This window comes from Aspergillus terreus, genomic scaffold, assembly GCF_000149615.1.
Source record: "Aspergillus terreus NIH2624 scaffold_15 genomic scaffold, whole genome shotgun sequence".
Classification (NCBI taxonomy): Eukaryota; Fungi; Ascomycota; class Eurotiomycetes; order Eurotiales; family Aspergillaceae; genus Aspergillus; species Aspergillus terreus.
This window is the reverse complement of record NT_165938.1, coordinates 513,139-532,400: the sequence shown is the minus strand read 5'-3', so window position 1 is coordinate 532,400 and position 19,262 is coordinate 513,139. Positions and strand designations below refer to the sequence as shown.

The 19,262-nt window shown below is 53.6% G+C and overlaps 10 protein-coding genes across 10 annotated transcripts; 4 read left to right on the top strand and 6 right to left on the bottom strand.

Annotated features, from left to right (window-relative positions):
- Positions 1-27: 27 nt before the first annotated feature.
- ATEG_09665 (uncharacterized protein) lies at positions 28-934 on the bottom strand (the record flags this gene model as incomplete). The annotated part of the gene is made up of 2 exons (XM_001218286.1): positions 28-556; positions 819-934. The coding sequence occupies 2 exons, from the start codon at positions 932-934 to the stop codon at positions 28-30; spliced, it is 645 nt and encodes a 214-aa protein (XP_001218287.1).
- A 2,956-nt stretch (positions 935-3,890) lies between these two features.
- Positions 3,891-5,042, bottom strand: ATEG_09664 (uncharacterized protein; the record flags this gene model as incomplete). Its single annotated transcript, XM_001218285.1, has 2 exons — positions 3,891-3,948; positions 4,048-5,042. The coding sequence occupies 2 exons, from the start codon at positions 5,040-5,042 to the stop codon at positions 3,891-3,893; spliced, it is 1,053 nt and encodes a 350-aa protein (XP_001218286.1).
- Positions 5,043-5,680: 638 nt separating this feature from the next.
- Positions 5,681-7,465, bottom strand: ATEG_09663 (putative MFS transporter; the record flags this gene model as incomplete). The annotated part of the gene is made up of 3 exons (XM_001218284.1): positions 5,681-6,272; positions 6,330-6,585; positions 6,637-7,465. The coding sequence occupies 3 exons, from the start codon at positions 7,463-7,465 to the stop codon at positions 5,681-5,683; spliced, it is 1,677 nt and encodes a 558-aa protein (XP_001218285.1).
- Positions 7,466-8,547: 1,082 nt separating this feature from the next.
- On the bottom strand, positions 8,548-9,756 carry ATEG_09662 (uncharacterized protein; the record flags this gene model as incomplete). The annotated part of the gene is made up of 1 exon (XM_001218283.1): positions 8,548-9,756. One exon carries the CDS (start codon positions 9,754-9,756, stop codon positions 8,548-8,550), a length of 1,209 nt encoding a protein of 402 aa, XP_001218284.1.
- Positions 9,757-10,321: 565 nt separating this feature from the next.
- ATEG_09661 (uncharacterized protein) lies at positions 10,322-11,337 on the top strand (the record flags this gene model as incomplete). The annotated part of the gene is made up of 2 exons (XM_001218282.1): positions 10,322-10,358; positions 10,436-11,337. The coding sequence occupies 2 exons, from the start codon at positions 10,322-10,324 to the stop codon at positions 11,335-11,337; spliced, it is 939 nt and encodes a 312-aa protein (XP_001218283.1).
- A 285-nt stretch (positions 11,338-11,622) lies between these two features.
- Positions 11,623-12,077, bottom strand: ATEG_09660 (putative tubulin-specific chaperone Rbl2; the record flags this gene model as incomplete). Its single annotated transcript, XM_001218281.1, has 3 exons — positions 11,623-11,724; positions 11,776-11,862; positions 11,913-12,077. 3 exons carry the CDS (start codon positions 12,075-12,077, stop codon positions 11,623-11,625), a joined length of 354 nt encoding a protein of 117 aa, XP_001218282.1.
- Positions 12,078-13,066: 989 nt separating this feature from the next.
- ATEG_09659 (flotillin domain protein) lies at positions 13,067-14,725 on the top strand (the record flags this gene model as incomplete). Its single annotated transcript, XM_001218280.1, has 6 exons — positions 13,067-13,071; positions 13,127-13,208; positions 13,284-13,593; positions 13,640-13,685; positions 13,739-14,487; positions 14,553-14,725. The coding sequence occupies 6 exons, from the start codon at positions 13,067-13,069 to the stop codon at positions 14,723-14,725; spliced, it is 1,365 nt and encodes a 454-aa protein (XP_001218281.1).
- An 861-nt stretch (positions 14,726-15,586) lies between these two features.
- On the top strand, positions 15,587-16,420 carry ATEG_09658 (uncharacterized protein; the record flags this gene model as incomplete). Its single annotated transcript, XM_001218279.1, has 1 exon — positions 15,587-16,420. The coding sequence occupies one exon, from the start codon at positions 15,587-15,589 to the stop codon at positions 16,418-16,420; it is 834 nt and encodes a 277-aa protein (XP_001218280.1).
- Positions 16,421-16,972: 552 nt separating this feature from the next.
- On the bottom strand, positions 16,973-17,425 carry ATEG_09657 (NEDD8 family protein RUB1; the record flags this gene model as incomplete). Its single annotated transcript, XM_001218278.1, has 3 exons — positions 16,973-17,057; positions 17,143-17,225; positions 17,246-17,425. The coding sequence occupies 3 exons, from the start codon at positions 17,423-17,425 to the stop codon at positions 16,973-16,975; spliced, it is 348 nt and encodes a 115-aa protein (XP_001218279.1).
- Positions 17,426-17,977: 552 nt separating this feature from the next.
- ATEG_09656 (uncharacterized protein) lies at positions 17,978-19,051 on the top strand (the record flags this gene model as incomplete). Its single annotated transcript, XM_001218277.1, has 3 exons — positions 17,978-18,055; positions 18,107-18,368; positions 18,423-19,051. 3 exons carry the CDS (start codon positions 17,978-17,980, stop codon positions 19,049-19,051), a joined length of 969 nt encoding a protein of 322 aa, XP_001218278.1.
- Between the last annotated feature and the right edge of the window lie 211 nt (positions 19,052-19,262).

The following is a 19,262-nucleotide window of genomic DNA, read 5'->3' as shown; positions in this document are numbered from 1 at the left end:
CAGGACCTCACCAACAATCAACCCCCTTCAACCCTCCTTGACCACTTCCCTTGACATGTCTCTATCACGGAGACCAGCGGCAACATCCGGTAGTTTACAAGTTAAGTCCATCAGAGTCCGGACCGCGGTCGAAACGTCTTCGTCCTCATCGTCAAACCGATCTAGGACACGGCCCTCCTCCTCCTCCTCATCATCGGTTACGTCTTCCCTCGGGTCGGTGGTGGTGGTCTCTTGCTTCCGCCGACTCTTTCGCTGAGGCTTCGCTTCAATCTCTTTGGCCTCGGTGCTTCTCCGAGACCACGTGGTGTACGAGGACAGGACGATGGTTAGGGCGGTCTTCGCATCCTTCGGGTCCAGAGCCTCCAGGCGTTGGCGCAGTTCACGGCGGGTGCTAGACTTGAAAGTAAACGCGAGATCGCTCGTCTCCGCCAGCTTTCTGAGACGATCCATATTCCAGCGGTACTTGGTTGCGTCGTTCTTGTCTTGGATTATGCGGCGGCCGTCGCTCAGACTCGATGTGTGAAGCGAGATACGGAGTGTGAGACGAACGAAGCATCTCATTCTAGAGCAAAGCTCACACTATCTGTAAAGAAGGACGTCGAAACCCACGTCAATAACCCGATTCGTAATAAGGTGCAACCGCAGGCAACCAGGCATGCGCGACGGTGTGCTCGATGGTTGGCTTCTGGGCCTCCTTGGGCTGGCGGGGCCTACTGTCGGGGGCGGTTTTGCGATCATCGTGAGGTTGATGGTCGAAGAGATGAGTATCTCCATGAGGATGAAGAACAGATAAGGATGCCTCTAGCAAGGCTACACACCTCTTGATGGCTTCCACATTACCCAGGTTTCTTCTTCTCAGCCAGAGTTGGACACTATCGTCAATATCTGCTGCAGTTAACAAGGCTACGGATTGCTGGACTTTGCTGGCGACCATCTTAGTAGCATGGCCCTCGTCAGCTATAACTCGTATATTAAGTGGTATGATGGTACAGACGATATGCCGGTGGAGAAAAACAGTGAACATAAGCAGATGGACCGGGGCAGCTATTCGTCATCTGCGTTGCTCGCTTCGTCGTCCCCTTCGTTCCGCACTGCAACCGTTGTGCGCTTTGACCAGGTGGCGTAGGCGCTCAGGATCACAACTTGGGCAGTACCAACGTCGTTCAGATCAAGAGATTCACTCGTCGTGCAGTCGGAAGAACTCTTCGGGGAGTTCTTTGGCCGGGCAGTTGATCGTCAGTTGGAGTGACCGCCAGATGAGCGTCTGCGCGATTGCGTTGTCGAGGGTGCCCTAGGTTATGGGTGGACGTCCATCATATAAGTCCTTGTGCTATATAGAAAATGATTGTAGGCAATAGTCAAAAAGCATAGTTTCCTGGTACGTTCTAGAGGTACGATGAGGACAGAAGATCATGGAGAGAAGGGCGCGTAAATTTGATTTTGAGCTGCCGTGCAACAAATATTCAAGGACTTCCTCGTGTACTCCAGTAGAGGCCATGCAGCCCCGATAGCAAAAAGCTCTGTTTGCTGATGGAAAGTATATAGTAGACGATATTGCATACTAGACCGGGGTCCTCCCAAGGTCCTTTTATAGCCACCTCACGAAGAAAGAATGAGTCGTGGAAGTGTAGAAGACAGAGACTGGCCTTTTATGACTCCATATGGCGAGTAGTGAGAGGACAGCTCACAACCTCTTATTCGCTACTGAAAGACTCTTCACTTCAATACAAACGCAAAACCTAGACAAGTTGATACCTACCCGTAATTAAAGGCTGCTTCATTGAATATTTGCTCGGTGAATTGAATTCTATCCAATGATTCCAGCGTACAAATTTGACTACTCGTCCTGCAATTGATGGTGCAGTTCTCTATAGACCCAACGATTTCCGAAAACCAACGTAAAAACAACCAAAGACAGCTCAGATCTAGTGGCTGAGAACACCTTGTCCTCATCAAAACCGTAGCTTGTCTCAGCTCCATTCGTTCTTCTGCTGCCCTGTCAACAAATTCGTTGGCCCAGGCCACCAGGACGATGTGCCCTTCAATAGTGTCATCCTCTGGGATTCAATGATGTTCAAACAGAGGATAAACAAGGAACGAATTGGTGAAGCAAGACAAGACTGCACGCAATAGCAATGCGTTGATTAATACAAAGAACAATGACACAGGGCTTAATGAATCTTATCCCCTCCTCCAGCCTGCGTAGGTAGCTGAGTATTATTGTGGTTGCGTCTCTTAGGTTGAACAAAATCATGGCCAACTTGTAGCTGCTGAAGAGTAGGTCCGCAGACCCACGAATCGGGATAATTAGTGGTCGTAGTGAGAAGCTCCTCCTTCGTTACATCAGAAGACAACAAACTTTAGTGGTTGATTTATCTGTAATAGGCTACTTGATATGATGGACTGTACTTCTGAGACACGGCTGTCAAACGTTGCATCGTTTGCCATTGCTTCTGGGTCGCGCACTACATTTACCAGGTCCAGGTATTTCATTATAACCGACCTGAGACCCATCGATGCGAAATACTGTATCTGGAAAAAGCGCATAGATGCATCCTCGACGCTGTTGATACTGCTTTCCACAATCCACCACGAATAAGAGCCGGCTGGCCGAATGACAGAGCTGCATCCGGGACGTCTTTGTGCTGGTGAATCATTCACTCATTCACAGGCATTTAAAGATGCTCGAGAGGATACCTTTCGAAGATGCTCGAGCTGGATCGTTAACTGGAGCATGATCGTCAAGCTCCGGTGGCCAAATATCTACCATTCCCAGGTCAGCACATGCAAGATCATCCTGATCCCCCCTGGCGGACAAGTAGCAGGGAAGCAGACATATAATCCAAAGCTGCAGCATCAAACAGCGGCCTATCATTTAGGCTGAGAACGCTGGGGTCGTTTTCAGGTGGTCGTAGTCGAAATACTTGCGTAGCCATTGATGAATCGACAACGGCACTCGAGGCCGTGGGCTAACGAGTACAACGTCAGGCTCCTTCTCCGGCGGTGGATCTTCGACAGGATCCCAGTCATATCCGTAGTAGTCCACCTCAGCCATATAGCGCACGGGGAAGGCAACGATTCCCTACTTAACGCCGCTATCGAGGTCGGGAATGTCAAGAACGACCAGACCATACTCAGCGCAGTCACCACGGAACACCGTGGATAGTGGCTGCAGCTGGACGTCGCCCCGACGCGTGCGGTTGCTTTTCGTGGCTTTAGCATTGTCGCGCAACAACCCCCGCACAAGGCACTTTGTTGTAAAGGGAAACCCGCTAGAGGTGCCATCAAGTCACGGCAGCTCGGGCTAAGGTTGCGTCTGCTGCCCCCAGCGGTAACCCTCCGGCGCTAGAAAACGGGCGGCGTGTCGGGGACGCTGGGCCGCTCACTCCCATCGGCTCCGTTGGGGCCCTGGGACCGACGATACCAGTCCTCCGCGAGGGCCCTCTCTGCCTCCAGCGGCGCGCGGTTCGCAGGATCCGACAGAATTTCGATTAGCGCTAGAGTGTCTGCCATGAAGTGGTCCACGAGTTACAGAAAGGACAGTGAGACGTCGTCGTTACCCTGGCGGTAGGCCACAGCCAGGGAGCGGCTGGCGCCACCGGGGCCGACATTGCGACGATAGAGAAGATGAAGGAGCGGGGGCATTGGGAGCATAACTCGAGGTATCCGGTATCCGTGGCATTGTATTCTTGATAAGGTCGGCAACTAGCGGATGCGAAAAGGCTTCAGAGAGCAAACAGCTGTCGTGTCTGATGGCGGGCAAAAGAGGGGCCAGGCTTGGCCTAGCTGTGAGGGATCTTAGGGACATACCTACTATGTCAAGACGGAGAAACGCCTCTTGAATGGTTATCTATTGGGCCTTACGAGTAGTTACCTAGAGAGATGCACTGCTACTGGTACCTGGTCCTTAGACCAAGCCGCTTGGGGAAATTTTGCTTGATTTCCTGGCTGTCTGATGGTTCCAGCATTATCAGAAAAGCATTCATCTTGCATGACTAGATCAAAAAACCAGAACTTCGACATATGCGCAGACAGCTAGACACGTACGAGAGCTCCTCATCATGTAGAGAGCCCATAGAAAAGCGGATACGAATCAGCTCCTCCACAGAGCTATCCGGTCCAGCTTGATCACCTCGAGCCCCCGCGCCCACCAGAGCGTCAAAGATTTCCTGGGCATCTTCGCGGGTATCTTTGTCACGGTTTTCCCACATACCCTCCGCGAACGCGTTCAGCGAGGTGCCCTCGGTGGTCGACGATCCCACTCGAGCGGTGGCACCGTACTGGATGAGCAGCCTCACAGCCTGGGCATCCACCCGCAGGCAGGCGCAATTCAGGGGAGTAACACCGGCGCGGTTGGGGATGTTTGGGCTAACGCCGCTAGCGAGAAGCTTCTCCAGGGCATAGTAGTTCTGCTTGTGTAGCGCGTGGAACAGGAGCGAGTCTCCGAAACTGTCGAGGCGATGGAGGGCAGTCTTGGGGGTACGCTGGAAGGCCAGGTCGAACATGCCGTAGTCTGGGTTGGAGATCGAGAAGTGAATCGGCGTCCAGCCCGAGGTCCAGGCTGTCAACTCGAACGGCAGGCTGGCGCTTAGGAGACGCGCCATGGTCGACGGGCGCAGAGAGCTGAAGGCCCCGATCGCGGCCCAATTATCGATGGCCGGAACGATCTGCGGGCCGGCGAGGTTGATGAAATGGTCCACAGCCCAGTCCTTGCCACGGATCACTGCAAGGTTGACGAGAGAGTTAGTACGGTGGAGGGCAAGGAATCGCGTCGCGAAGGGAGCAACCGCGACGGGAGCACTCACATCCGCGGCGGTCACCCGCCTGCTGGTGATCAGGTACTTGCCAATCCCGGGGTTTTTGGTCTCAAAGGCCATGCCGAGGATAGACACGCCGTCGCGGTTATAGCGGCGGATGTCGAGGCCCCAGTCGAGGAAGAGTCGGAAGGCATCAACCTTGCCTCGAACCACGACGGAGGTCACGACATCGACTGGACCAGTGGGCCAGCCGGAATGCCGCTTGACGCCGCCCTCCTCCCCCATGCGTTCAAGGTCCTCCTTCCGCTCTTCTTCCGAGTCGTAGAGGTGGAACTTCGCCTTTTGCAAGCGCCGACGACGCTCCCAGGACACCAGCTGATGGGTTCGTCGGTTGACTCTAGTGAGGTTTTGGAGACTAGTGGAATCACAACACCCTGCGATCATCGCAACGATCTCACAGGGCAGTCGAGACCAGCGTTCTGGAGCCATGATGTTTTGTGGTGGGAGGTTTGTAGAGTAGACAGGTCGGAGGTGATGACTTCCCCTGAGTGACGAATTCGACTGCCTTTTATAGTACTGCCTGCGCTATACAGAAGTCTCCATTCATCTGATATTGCGGAACTTGACTTCGAGACACAAAGGCACTTTGTCCATTTTCTGGTTCTTAGTTGGCGACAACGATCTTCGAGGGAGGAATGCAAGGAACGGAAATCTCCTATACTAGGATCTTTTCGTGTACGATAATGGAACATGCATCTAATGTCTTTGTTCCAGCAAAACAACCCTGTTCAGGGAGAGACATTCATATTCAGTTCAAGTCAACAATGAGGAAATTCTCCAATATTCAAATGCCATGTCTATGAATAGTATCTACAACGCGCCTAACGCCTTCAATGCTTATGCACCAGCCCATACTCAAATGCTTATGCTTTCTCCCGGTCCGTAGATAGAGCAGACTGTTTCACGCCGCGTTCAGGATCCGACGGATCGGCCGGCTTGTCAAAAGGTCCCTCGACGTTATCCCCTTTATCAGCCACTTTCTTCCGATCCTCCTCTATCTCCGCAGGATCCTTGGGCCGTTCCAGACCCCGGTCCCGGATCAACGTACAGGCAAGAAAAGCCACTCCGATGAGAGGCACCTGCAGAATAAAGACCCCGTGCGACGCCTTGACATATGCCGTGACGATCTGTGCCCAGTCGGAGTCCGACACCCCCGCCCGCGCCGGGAGCGAGTAGGTCGAATGCGACAGGTGCTTGTACCCTTCCGGCAGGTTCGACTTGAGAACCGCCTGGAGGATAGCAGCCGACACGGCGAGGCCGCATGCACCGCCCAGACAGCGGAAGAAGTTCCGGTCCGAGATGACCACCGCGCGCTGCTTGAGCGTGCAATGCGCCTGGAAGGCGACGAGCGTGGGCTGGAAGGTGAATCCGATACCGATGCCCATAACCCCGCCAATGACAACGATTGCCCCGGGGCTGATGCTGTGGTTGTAGAGAAGGATAAGGCCAGCGCCGCTGCGCTAGGGTTAGACCGGAGGCTGGTACAGGGTGGTTGTGGTTGTGGCAACTTACAGGGTCCAGAGGCCGAATCCGGTCCAGATTACCTCGCCGTACCGCTTGAAGCGCGATATGTACTGGCCCGAGGCGATGGAGGCGAGAGATTGGCAGACCACGAGCGGACAAGTGAGGGCTGCAGAGACGAGCGGCGACCAGCCTCGCGCGTTCTGGTAGTACAGTGGGAGGTAATATAGATAGGCTTGGTACACAGCTCCCAGCAGGAAACTCTGCAGGAAGAGTGCCGAGATGACCCTGTTCTTGAAGAACTCCACTATAAAACAGTTAGACATGAATCGGCCGTGACAAGAACACTGAGACATACCAGGAAGCATAGGCAATACAGACACCTTCCACTCGATGAATATAAAAGCGACCAGGGCGCATCCCCCAATCACCAGCATGCTGATCACCATCGCAGAGTCCCACTGGAAGTATGAACCTCCACCAGAGATAGGAATAAGCAAGAAAATCACGCCGATAGAGGACGAGAGGATACCAAAGTAGTCGATCCGTCGCAACTTCTCCCGGAAGTCGCCCTTCCGGGCATTGTCGGGGATGAGAAAATAACCCACCACGATGGAGCACGCCGCCAGTGGAGAAATCAGCCAGAAGAAACCCCTCCAGGTCGATCTCATGGTGAACGCGGCGCCGATGAACGGGCCGATGACATTGCCCAAGCCCAGCGACGCTCCCAGGATACCCTGATACTTGCCTCGTTTCTCCAGCGTCACGATGTCCGAAACGATGATCATCGTCAGCGAAGTGACCCCTCCTCCGGCCACACCGGCGAGTCCTCGAAAGACATAGAACATCGGAGCGTTCTGGGACAGACCGCACAACAAGTCGGCGATGCAAAGCAGTCCCAGCGCGGACAGATATACGATCTTCCGGCCGAAGATGTCGGATAATCGTCCGTACAACACCGAGAACATGGTGTTTGCAATTAGCGAGGCGGTGCCCGCCCAGGAGATCGTGTTGGCCGCATGGAGCTCTTTGGCGATGGTAGGGAGCGTGACACTGATGCCATTCTGGTCGACAAAGGTGATCAATAGAGACACTGCGAGACCCGCGAAGACCACCAACAGCTGAGCCGTTGGGAGGATGTTGGTCTGGTCATGGAGGGCCTTCTCGGCAGCCTTCTGTTTATCCATTCGATTCCTGCTCCTATTCGAGTCGCTGGGTGTGAGATGGAGCGGCTGTTGGTGGCATTGGTGGCAACGCCAACGACCGATAGCTGTGGATGCTGTTTGGATCTAGATATCGCTCACGACCAAGTTAAATGATCCTGGATTCGCATTGACACGTCCTTGGCATCAATAATGACACAAAAAAGTCTTCTCCACCAAGATTGAGCTTCGTGATTATGTACAGCTAGACAGAGAAAACGCTAGACAGGGAGGATCCGGCAGCAGATATAAGTAGTCTTGAAGCAATGACAGGAAAAATTTTTTCCAGACAGCACCGATAGATCCCAGTCAGAATGACGCATCCTGAGAGGCCATCCTTCGACTTTATCGTCGCCAGCGTCGGCACCAGGTCCGACGCTGCTGCTCTGGAAATAGCAAACCGAGACCCACCAAGCCTTGCAAGCGTCCAAGCGATAGAACGACTGCCACTGGTGTTCATTAGTAACCCGGCAATGAGGACCGGGCCTATTCCGCGGATGGTTTCCACTGCGTCGTGGGCATTTCTGGTTTTGAGCAGGATGTGGAGCGATAGTTCGGACGTCCGATGTGCCGTCGGAGGCTGTCGGATGCAGTCCGACGGCTCGCCTGGCTGATCTTATCGGGAAATTTCCGCTATCTGATCGAGATCAGGTACGTATGCAGATATTCAAGGACAACACCCGAGCCCATATGTCGGCTACAGTCGACACTTGAGAACCCATGCGTTAGGCCAATACGTGCGCATGCATTCAAATCTTTCGTGACGGTGCGTCTAGAACAGTCGACCGGGTCAGAAGGCCGGCTAGGTATAATGCGCTATGTCCTTGAATGCACGACCGTGCAGCAGCGTAGAAGATCTGCATAGTCATAGCATTCGTTAGTATTTCCGGCGTAAAAACACCCTCTAGAGGAGGTACTAACGGACTTAGTGCTCCAGTTGGGTATGAATCTAGAATGGTGATCATCTCTGTCGATTCAAACACAACCATAACCGCAGATTATGCTCAATGATAAGAAGCTCCGACGCTAAGTCTCGTCGATTGTTCACCACATATCCGTCTATATCGTCAAGTGTGCGTCTGCGCAATTGGGACCTCGAGACCCCCTGACGCCCAAGGACCTTGTACACCACGTGTGCCTGCAGTGGTGTCCGTGCCGTATCCATGTGTATCGCCTACTCTACCACCGCTATTGCTGCCTTGCACAGTCTGAGCCGCAGGTCCTGATCCCTCTGCAGCACGTGGCTGGCTAGCGACCGCGTGCTGGGGGAGATAGCTACCCCCGGTGACGTTTCCATGGTTCGGAAAGAAGCTCTGGTTGAATGCCCCGCATGTGGTGCAGGTGAATTCAATCTTGAAGTTGGTAAGAATCAGCGGTGGCGGTGCAGAAGGATGTCCGGCATCCGGAAGCGGTCGTTGAGGCCGTTGGCTCGTCTGCGTAGGAGGCGTCGGTATAGTATAAAGAGTCTGATGAGGGACAGACTGATGGTTAAGCGAGCTGCCGAGCGTTGATACGCTTTGCGTTTGAATATCGGGTTGGGATTGGACATGAGGAGCAGGTGGTAATGGATGCGGGTTATGTAAATGCGGATGAGGTTGCACTGGTTCTGGGTGCAATGATGGGGCCCGAAGACCCGGATTCCGTTGGATATCCACCTGCTGAACACTGTTGTCGACGAGGTGAGACTGAAGATTCTCTGGCATCCATCTCTGTCCCGACAGACCGCTGTAGGCCGAACCCTCGGCTTGCTCCTCGGAGGCAGGCAGTTGGCTGTCCTGGTGGTCATCTCCACTGGACTCTAGGGTCTCTGCTCGCTCAGCTTGGCCCTGCGGCTGCTGTTGCTGCAATCGGATCAGAGCGCGTTGAGCTTGTCGCATGGAGATCTGATATCCATGATAGCGCTTCACAGCATCTACGACGTCCTGTGCCTTGATGCTGCTGGTTATATCGAAAAGCTTGGGAATTTCGGCCAGAAGGAAGCGCACATGCGAGACCTCCGAGCGCACTGGCGCTTTTGATGCCGAAGACTCATTTCTCCGACAACTGTGGCTGTCTTGAAGGCTACTGATATAGGTGGAGTTCTTGTTCGCTCGACACACGACGCGAAAGAAGCAATTGCTCGACGACCGACAGCCGATCACCACGCTTTTCTTGTTGCTCCTCGTCACCCGCAGCTCCCAATGCTGCCGCACAGAGATATTGCGGACCAGTGCCTTGAACTCCTCCAGGGAGCTAAATCGTTGGCCCACATGGAGCCCCGAGTACATCTCCGACATGATGGTCACGACGCCACAGACAGGGCAGCGAGAAGTGAATGCGGAAGGGGATTTCCATCAGAGAAACATTGACCATCAACATCCGAGGCGATTTTCATTTGGACACCGAATTCACGATTCAGAAGAAGGGTCGATCCTTTGCGTTGATTAGCCCGGGAACTCATCCGGATATTTATGGGCGGAAGAGCCAAGAAACGAACGGCATCGTAGAGATTCTGACAGACGCTGCAGAGACAGCCGGCAACCATCTCTTAAAAGGAGACCTGTGGATTGAGTCCGTTGCGGATCAGCCTGGAGGGATCAGGGGACAGCCCCAGGAGTTGGCAGAAGAGTGCTCGACTTGCATTGTCGCGACCAAAAAGGGATCGTCGAACGGGCGAGTGGAGGAGTGCAAGGCCAGTTTCCGCCTAGCGCCGCTTTCTCCCCAGACCAGCCGACCGCTTCCCATCGGCCCTTTTCAAAAGTCACCTCTTTGTCGGCGACCGAACCCACGCCCCCCATTGTTCCTCTTCTGCTCTCCGGTGTCTGTCGACTGCAGGTTGTCGCTGGGCGCAGTCTGCACATCATGCCGTCCTACGGAATTCTGGGCCAGCCAGACGAAGGTGCGTCAATCCTCGTTCGTGCGCAAGCTTTGTCTTGGAGCTTCCGCTTTACTCATGCTCTGTCCTCCTCCCTGCAGATAACCTTCACAAGTCGCGCCTGTTGAACGTCGAAGAAAAACCATTCAAGCGCATTTCCAAGCGTCTTCTAAACCCCGAATCCCTCGTTGTCTCCCATGCGACGCTCCCAACGCCTCCCCCCGACGGAACCGACGAAGGACCCGCGGCCGTCGACGACGCCACGAAGCAGAAAAAGCTCGACGAATGGCGCCATTTCCGCGAAGATGTGACCCTCGACTTTGCTGCCTTTGAGAGCAGCATCGCGCGCATCCAGTTTCTCCTGACGAGCAACGAGAAGGAACGCGAACGCTACGCCGCCGAGAAGCTCCGCATCCTCTCGACCATGCAATCCGTCCGCGAAAACACCGCCGACTTGCGGGCCCAATTAGAAGAAGCGCAGCGACTACTGGCATTACGGAAGAGCTACGACGAGCTGGCCGAGAAGATCACGAGTAACCGGCTACTCAAACCGCGCGAGGACCAGCAAGCCAACCTGCAGAAGCTCCGGGCTGAGATCACAGAGCTGGAGAAAGAGAGCACGGAATATGCACAGACCTGGGCGGAGCGGCGCGAGCAGTTTGGCCGTATTGTGGAGGAGGGCATGCAGCTCCGGCGTCTTATTCGGGACGAGAAGGAGGAGGTTGAGCGCAGAGAGGGTATGCAGGAAGGGGAGGCTGGTGACGACGGCGATGTCCCGTCCAGAGGGAAGTCGAGCGGTGCCAACAGCCCCCGTCCTGAGGTAGACAGCATCACCCCTTCGCAACATGGTCGGGACGAATCAAGTCGATCACCGGTCGGTTTGCACGCTGAACGGACGAACGCTCACGCTCCGGGCACACCTCTACGACAGGTGACGATCGCTGACGATGAGAGGAGGTCATCGGCGGACCAAGATGATGCCACCATGGTCGATGAAAGGTGAGGTGACTGGAGATGAGAATGAGCTGGAAGAAGGGGAGGAAGTACAAGACAATCACGCTGGCGACAAAATGGACACAACTTGATGACGGACTACGGGATTTTTATCAAGGAGCTTGGAGTCAGGATTACGGCGTTGGGCTTATGGCATTCATAAAGTACAAGTTTCGCTTTAGGTCGATGGATCATCTTTCTCAATATTTACCATGCCTATGCAGCATTTTCTTGGGCAGACGTAGTATTCATTGTCACCGGGCACTTGATTTCTGAACGAGCTTTTCCGACTCCTTCAAGCGATCTCACGCTCGGCCGTTCTAGCCTGGGCAATGGCCTCCTTAGCAGCATTGATATGTTCGACATTGCTCTCAGAGCCTTTCTGGCCTTCCTCGACCTATTGACGCAGTTAGTCATCGGGCGAGTGAACATAGTCCGGTCGACGCACAAGGAGGCTGTCAAGCTTCGCTATCGACTCCTCGATCTTCTGCTTCAGACTAGGAAGAACATTCTTCGTCTCTTCAAGAGCAAGGCGCTGTACTCCGTTAGTCTCTGGACTCGTGAATTCCGGAACGATTCTCGTACCTCCTGCTTCAGCATGTATTCTCTGTTTTCGTCGTCGCCGGTCTCGCTTTCCAGTCGCTTAATCCGCTCTGTCTGTTGTTGGAGCTCACGGTGATAGGACGCTTCTTCTTTGACCAGGCGCTGGACAGAAGCAGTCGCGATTTCCAGTGGAGAGCGGGGGGCCATGGTGGGCTGTTTTCGAGTCAGTATCTTAAATGATAGGCATTGATGTACGGAGAGAGCTGCATATTATGAAAAGCAAGAATGCCTCGGGCGAATCTAGTATGGAAATAGTAGAGTCATAAACGAAACGCTTGGTGCGGGCAGGATCCCGAATCCATGTCGGTGCCTCCATATCGCGCATCCAAGCTCGAGAGCGGGCAGAATTGCGAATGAACAGAATACAGACGTACCTTGAGTTTAGTATAGTAATTGCGCAAAAGCTGGTAGATTCTGCGCCACTCGAGGAGATTGTTCCCGTCACTTGACAACTTGACAAGATAGCGAAAGAAGTTCCATCGTGCTCTTGGAGCCCCTCCGTGATTATGACGATGATCGCCCAAAGGAGTCTGTTTGCACTGTTTGTCTTTATGGCAGGCTGCTTATCTCATCAATTTCACAAGCCACTCTGATTTCCTATTTGGGCATGTATGAACTTATGGCCTCGATTTGCGATACTCACATGGTCAACGGTTTTCATTCCCTATCAATTGAATAGGTAGGTATGCATGGGTGAAGCACCTTGTGAAAAGTTCGATCGTCTGTCACAAGAACAGAATCTAAGTCTGAAGCTTCCGCTGGTCGAATCCGCCTTGTACATTGCAGACAACGACAAGCCTCGTCCTGTGCCCTGTCGGGCGTAGTTCTCAGATGCACGGCTCTCGGTCTCTAAATGTGGCCCAAGCACGTTGGTTGATCTGAAGCAGCCGTTGGGTGCTTTTGAAATCGCGTGCACTAGGTAGAAAGTGTCCCGTCATAATGTGGTCGGCATGAAGCAATCGAGCAACCTACGTATCAGTGTCGGGTCTTTGGATCAGCCTAGGCAGAAGATGTTTGTATGCGTTGCGTCATTATCTAGGTGTATATATGCCTTGTCTCCCGTCTACAATCGTAAGTTCCTGCATTTTCTCCTCTATACCACAAAGTCCAGATAACAGTCCTACCAAACCGGCAAGATGAGGTATGTCAACCCTCAGTATCATGAGGCTGCAGACACCATCTCACAAGAAATATAGGTATGCGATCGCGCGTCCAAGCGAGTATCTCGTGCTCACTGGAGCCGGGATCCAAGACATCCAACTGTGCAAAAAGGCCATCGTATGGCCATTCCAACGAGTGAACTACCCACCCCCCCCCTAACAAGAAACAGCGATCGTACTAATCTGGTTTCAGTGTGGACGGATCTCCCTGACTCCATTTGACTTCTCGCTCAATCTCCAAGCGATGACGGTCGAGAAACTGCAGTTTTCCTTGCCTGCTGTGTTCACCATCGGTCCCGAGGACCAGGAAGAGGCACTCCGGAAGTATGCCAAACTGCTTTCTGGAAACTCCCAGGATGTGGTCAAGGACTTGGCCAGTCCGAAGGGGCGGAACCATGTGCAGGACATCGTGATAGGCATCATCGAGGGTGAGACTCGCGTCATTGTTTCTACAATGACCATGGAGGAGGTGTTTAAGGAGAGGCAAGTCTTCAAAACCAAGGGTGCGTAAAGCCAACTCCTGATTCATACGACTGCTAAGTTTAGTAGTTATTGAGAATGTTCAGAATGAGCTTCACCAGTTTGGTTTAAAAATGTAAGTGTGCCTTGCTTTACTGATTGTGGAATATGCGTTACTCACGAAGTCAGTTACAATGCCAACGTCAAGGAACTTCAGGATGCCCCCGGCAGCGAATACTTTGCCTTTTTGAGTAGGAAGGCACATGAAGGAGCTTCTAACCAGGCGAAGATTGACGTTGCCGAAGCCCGCATGAGAGGAGAGATTGGAGAGGCAGAGAAAAAGGGACGGACCAAGCAGGAAATCTCCAAGATCGATGCGGACACCGCTGTTCTGGAAACAAAGCGGAAAGCTGAACAGGCCAAAGCCGATTCGGAGCTGATGAACCGTCAGACAGAGCTGAATCAAACTGTCGAGCTGGGCAAGATTATTGCCAAACGCGAGGTGGAGTCGCGAGACGCAGAACTACAGAAGAAGGTCGAAAGCAAACGGGCAGAGACCGAGCTGGAGCGCCTCCGAGCCCAGCAGGTTATCAAAAGCAAAGTGGATCGTGAGGCGGCGGAGGAAACTGCTAATGGAGCGTTCCATACAGCACAAAAGGAAGCTGATGGTCGGCTGTACAAGGAGAAGCTAGAGGCTGATGGCGCTTATTACCGCCAAAGCAAGGCCGCCGATGCTGCGCTTTACAAGCAACAACGTGAAGCAGAAGGTATTTTTGAGATTGCCAAAGCCTACGGCGCCCTTATCGATGTCCTCGGGGGACCTCAGGCCTTCCTGCAATTCCGCATGCTCGAGACCGGAATGTACGAGAAGATGGCGAAGGCGAACGGGCAGGCGCTTCAAGGCTTACAACCGAAGATCACTTCGTGGAATACCGGAGGTATGTACCGTCCATCCTTTCTTGCATGGAAATAACCTTTCATTTCATTCTAACGGCCGTTCTAGGAGTTGCAAACGGGTCCAGCGACAGTATGGCTCCGGTTCGAAACATCATGCAGAGTCTTCCCCCTTTGTTGGACACAATCCACGAGCAGACTGGAATCAGCCCGCCATCATGGCTGGCCCAAATTCCAGGGGAGAAACATGACAATCTGGTCAGAGGAGCCCCAGCTAAATAATGTTCAGTTGCTCAGTAGTACTCCGGGGTAGGGTTCGCGTGGTTATTCCCTGCGGGTGATTCTGTTTGCTATCCAAATGTCGTTTTACTTTCGAAAGCGTTGCTTAATGGTTTATCAGTAGCTTTAGTAAATCCATTGCTTTCATGCGAGATTTCCAGATCAGAAGACGTCCAGGTGGTGAGCGAGTAGTATAAGAGAAGAGAACAAAGGTGATCGCCGATAAGGGCGATAATGAAGTCATGTGATGGTCGCAACCGGCTTGGGCGATTCGGTCATCGTGAATAACTGCGAGCTCATGACTGCCTACATCTCCTTCTCTTCGTTGATAAAATTCGCCATGGCGTAGACTATTTCAGTCCCAACTTTCCGTTCCTTGCGTTCTGTCTGAATCCTATCCTCGATCATGCCAGCGCCATCACTCCTGCAGCTCGCTACAGCCTCTGCCACCAGGAACGTGAAATGTACGCATCACCCAACATGCCTTACTGCCTGACCACACTGACCTTGTCTCTCTGTTAGATCTGAACGATATTGGCAACATTCCGTACTCACTCGCTCGTCCATTTCTCCTCAAGATCGAGAGCCCAGAGAAACTGGTTGGTCAGCCCTTGAAGCCGCAGTATAGACGAATGATCCCTCTAACCTACGCCAATCCGGCATATCCTCTAGAGAACACTCGAAATACAATCCCCGCATCTCATCAAAGAAGACGAAGAACTATGGCTCGAATTTATCAGGAGAGACATCCCCCGGTGGGAAGAATACGAGCTCCCCGACAACCCAGAGTGTTGGTATGACGTATACTGCGATCTCCGTGAGCGTGTCCAGCGCGCCGTCGACGAGGATGCAGAACGGTTGAAGATGGCCCTGGATGGCATCAAAACGGAACGGGCCAAACACAGCGCCAAATTCGTCACCGATCGGCGCGACGTGCACCTCCCTCGAGAACGACCAACAACCAAGCAGCGATACGCCTCGTTTGACCGGAAAGTCGGCGGGATTCGACCGGTCTTCGCCGGCCAAAAAAGCGCACTAGGTTCGTCAGATCCAAGCGGGACTCCGCTGTGGTCCTTCGAGCGACCGCAGCTCCCGCGCGAGACGAAGAAGAAAAACAGTATCTTCACCGCCACGAAGCGCAACAACGTTCTCGCCGTCCCCACCAAGCAGTTGAATAACCGCGCCTCCCAGGTCAAGCAAGCGCCGCGCTCTCTGTTGGAGGAGCATATACGGCCCCCGCCTGTGCCTACTTCCCGGCGCAAAGAGCCTGTTGTCGCAGGCACCCCATCGCTGCGAGTGCCCGGCCGATCACGGATGCAGAGCGGTACCGGAGGCAGGATACAAAGTCCTGTCGTTACGCCCTCGCTACATGAAAGGGAAGCAAGGCTGCGCGCGCTGACTTCTGGCCAGCGGTCCAGTTCACATTCGTCGGCCTCCCCCGCTGCATCTATTTCTCCATCACGGGGGTCGTCAGCCGCTGCCAGTCCTGGTTTGGCAGCAACCCTGCCAGTGAACGAATCACGGTCAAAGATTCGGGCTCAACCATCGCCCGCTGGATTTCCGACGTCTTCCCAGGGGAATGCGAACTCGGATGGCGACAGCTCCAAAGCATCACCACAACCACCACGTGTTATGAACATGCGAAAAAGACCAGCTCCTAGCGTTTTTATGCCGCCGAAGAAGAAGAAGCCGGCGTGACCGGCTACTGACGAGTGTTTTGTATTTTGTACATATTGCTATTGTCTCGTAGAACTGGGATTGGGTGAGGCAGCGGCCACATCAGTGTTGGCTGGTTTCAACATTGCTTTCACTTGCAGATCTATACCGAGATATGGGGCGCTTTACTAGATGGAGCTATTGGGAAGGCGATGGGCGATTTCATACGGTTTTATGATACCTATCTCATGATATGACGGATTTCATTGCATACTTTCTTAAGATATACCAATATCAATAACACAGGATTGTACTCATGAGAAAGGAGCATGTCTACTGCTCTGGATTTGGTAGAACGGTCTCATTACTGCGTTGACGTTACATAAAAATTCATTCATCTCCGCGGACGCGGCTCAACTCATGCCGATTCATCCGCACCTTGGACAAGCCTTTCTCCATCGTCCTGGTATACCGCGCATCTCCCATCTTCCATTCCAAGCATCGACAGACAGGAGCCCGCCGATTCCTCCCATCACTATGATCCATCCGCACCATTCGTGATCTCTAGAAACGTGCGTCATCGGGCGTAGGTCATTAATAGCCTCCACGAAGGGCAAGGACCAGGTGCAGCGTCGCACCACCCTCGAGGTTATATTCCGCGGCGGTCTTATCGTCGGCCCTATATGATAGACATGCGTCAGCAGGCTGGCTTCTCGCAGAAAGCACCAAGACCCTGGGGAAAGGGGCGGCTGGATCGTACGCACATCTGCTTTCCACCGAAAATCAGACGCTGCTGAACAGGCGGGATACCTTCCTTCTCTTCGACGCGCTCCTTGATACGAGACACCTGGCGTATATTAGCCCTACGATATTCTCCGTGGTTGTTTGTAATCGGTCGAGCATGGGTGCGTGCGAGCGACCAAGGGTAGACGCGCTCCGGTCGAGGAGGGAAGGAAGGAATGTACCTTGTAGTCGGGCTCGATATCCAGCTCGATTTCCTTGCCGGTCAGGGTGCGGACTCTGCGAAGCGGTGGTCTTGTCAGTCATTGCGTCGCAGTGGAGGGCAGCGCGTGGCGCGATTGTCGGGGAGCCGACGGTGGAACAGAAGGCAGGTAGCTCACTTGATAAGCATCTTGGTGGTTTGCGCGGAAGCCGGAGAGAGGAGAACTAAAAAAGCAATACGCGGGACGCAGGTCTATGAGGAGAAGCGAGAGTGGTAATGGAGCTGGTGGTTCGGTTGGAGATGATGACGGAAAGCCTCGCGGCGGCGGGGGTTGGTGGGGCCGGAGTCTACTAAGGCAAGAGAGTGTCATGCACCAACTATAGCAATAATCTGTGTTTATTCTCGCCAGAACGAAACTGTTTGAGGGTCTGTGTATAGCTAGGTAGCTTGTTGAGCATAATCAGGGCAGTATCCAATCTGGTTATCAGGGCTGGGTGGCTTGCATAGGACTCTCTGTTTGCTGTAGGACGAGCAGGTGCAGTGTACGATATATATCTCCGACCAGCCACTACTCCGCCCTCGTATTCTTCCAATTGAACAGACTATACGATCCTTATAGATTCCCTTCTCTCTGCAATACCCCCTCATAGACCAAGATGTCCCAAATCGCCGATCCGTCGCTGCAAAAAGCCAACCCCTTTGACCAACTGCTTACCGACTCTCAGAACGATCCTGTATGTCCCTGGGACCCGATTTCAGACCTATTTTAACCGATTGCACCACAGACACGCATTCAAACCCGATATGAGACCCATCGGACCGACAGAAACGCCCAGTACAAGGCGAAACTTCTCAGCCCTGATTTCCCCGGCTGGCAGACCGATGAAATCCTGTCCAAGCTGCACGCACAAGAGACGGACGGGGTCAGCGCAGGAGAGCCCCCGTTCCAGGACCACCGGAACAATCTGAACCTTTATGCCCGACCTCCCCAGCATATCCGGGACATGGTGGCGGAGATCCAGCAGGATATCCGCGATGTCGCGCCGAGTGAGTCACCCCGCGCGCAACCCGTTGCTTTACACTGACATGGAGGAACGCTAGCTATGTGGTTTACGCCGCCGCATTATCTACACATGACGACCTTGGAGATGGCGAGCAGTCGGACGCCCGAGGAGGTCGACATGTTTGTCTCGCACCTACAACGCAGTGGGATCCTGCCTGACCTGGTCGACTACACCTTCACGCACCCTACGCGGCTCGTCAAGCCCGTCGTCAGTTACGATGCAGCAGCGATGGCGCTGAGTTTCATCCCCGCGGCCGGTGAAGACACCGATGCGAGTCTGTCCCCAGGCAGTACTGATGACTCGTACACCTATCACCACTTGCGGCGGGATCTTTTCGGCAAAGTCACGGACACGGGTCTATTGATGAACCCCAGGTATATCGTTCCTTCGGCGCATATTACCATCGCTCGGTTTATCACCCAGGAGGGGTTTCAGACGACGGATGCAGACGGAAAGGAGCTGGTGGGTCGGGATCGTGTGGCTGCGTTGGTAGAGAGGTTGGATCGTATTAATGCACGGCTGCGAGAGGAATACTGGCCTCAGCATGGGACAACGCCATCCAAGGGGGTCTGGCGAGTCGGAGAAGAAAAGGGGCTGGCGTTGTCGACGGGGCCGTCGTGGTATGGGGGCGGACAGGACATTCGGCTTGGAAAAGGATATGTATAGATTATCTACATAGAGTACAATAGAGTAGACAGCGAGAATAAGACTCAGAAAGGAAGGAAAGTGATGCCTCAGGCAGAAACACATGACGGAAGTGGTCTTGGCGGATTACCCAAACAGGTTAGGCGGTGCCCGAAAGAGGGCCCTAAGCGAACGAAATCCCACAACCCACGGCCAGCCGACTCGATCTTCCCCGACAAGAGACAATCAACGA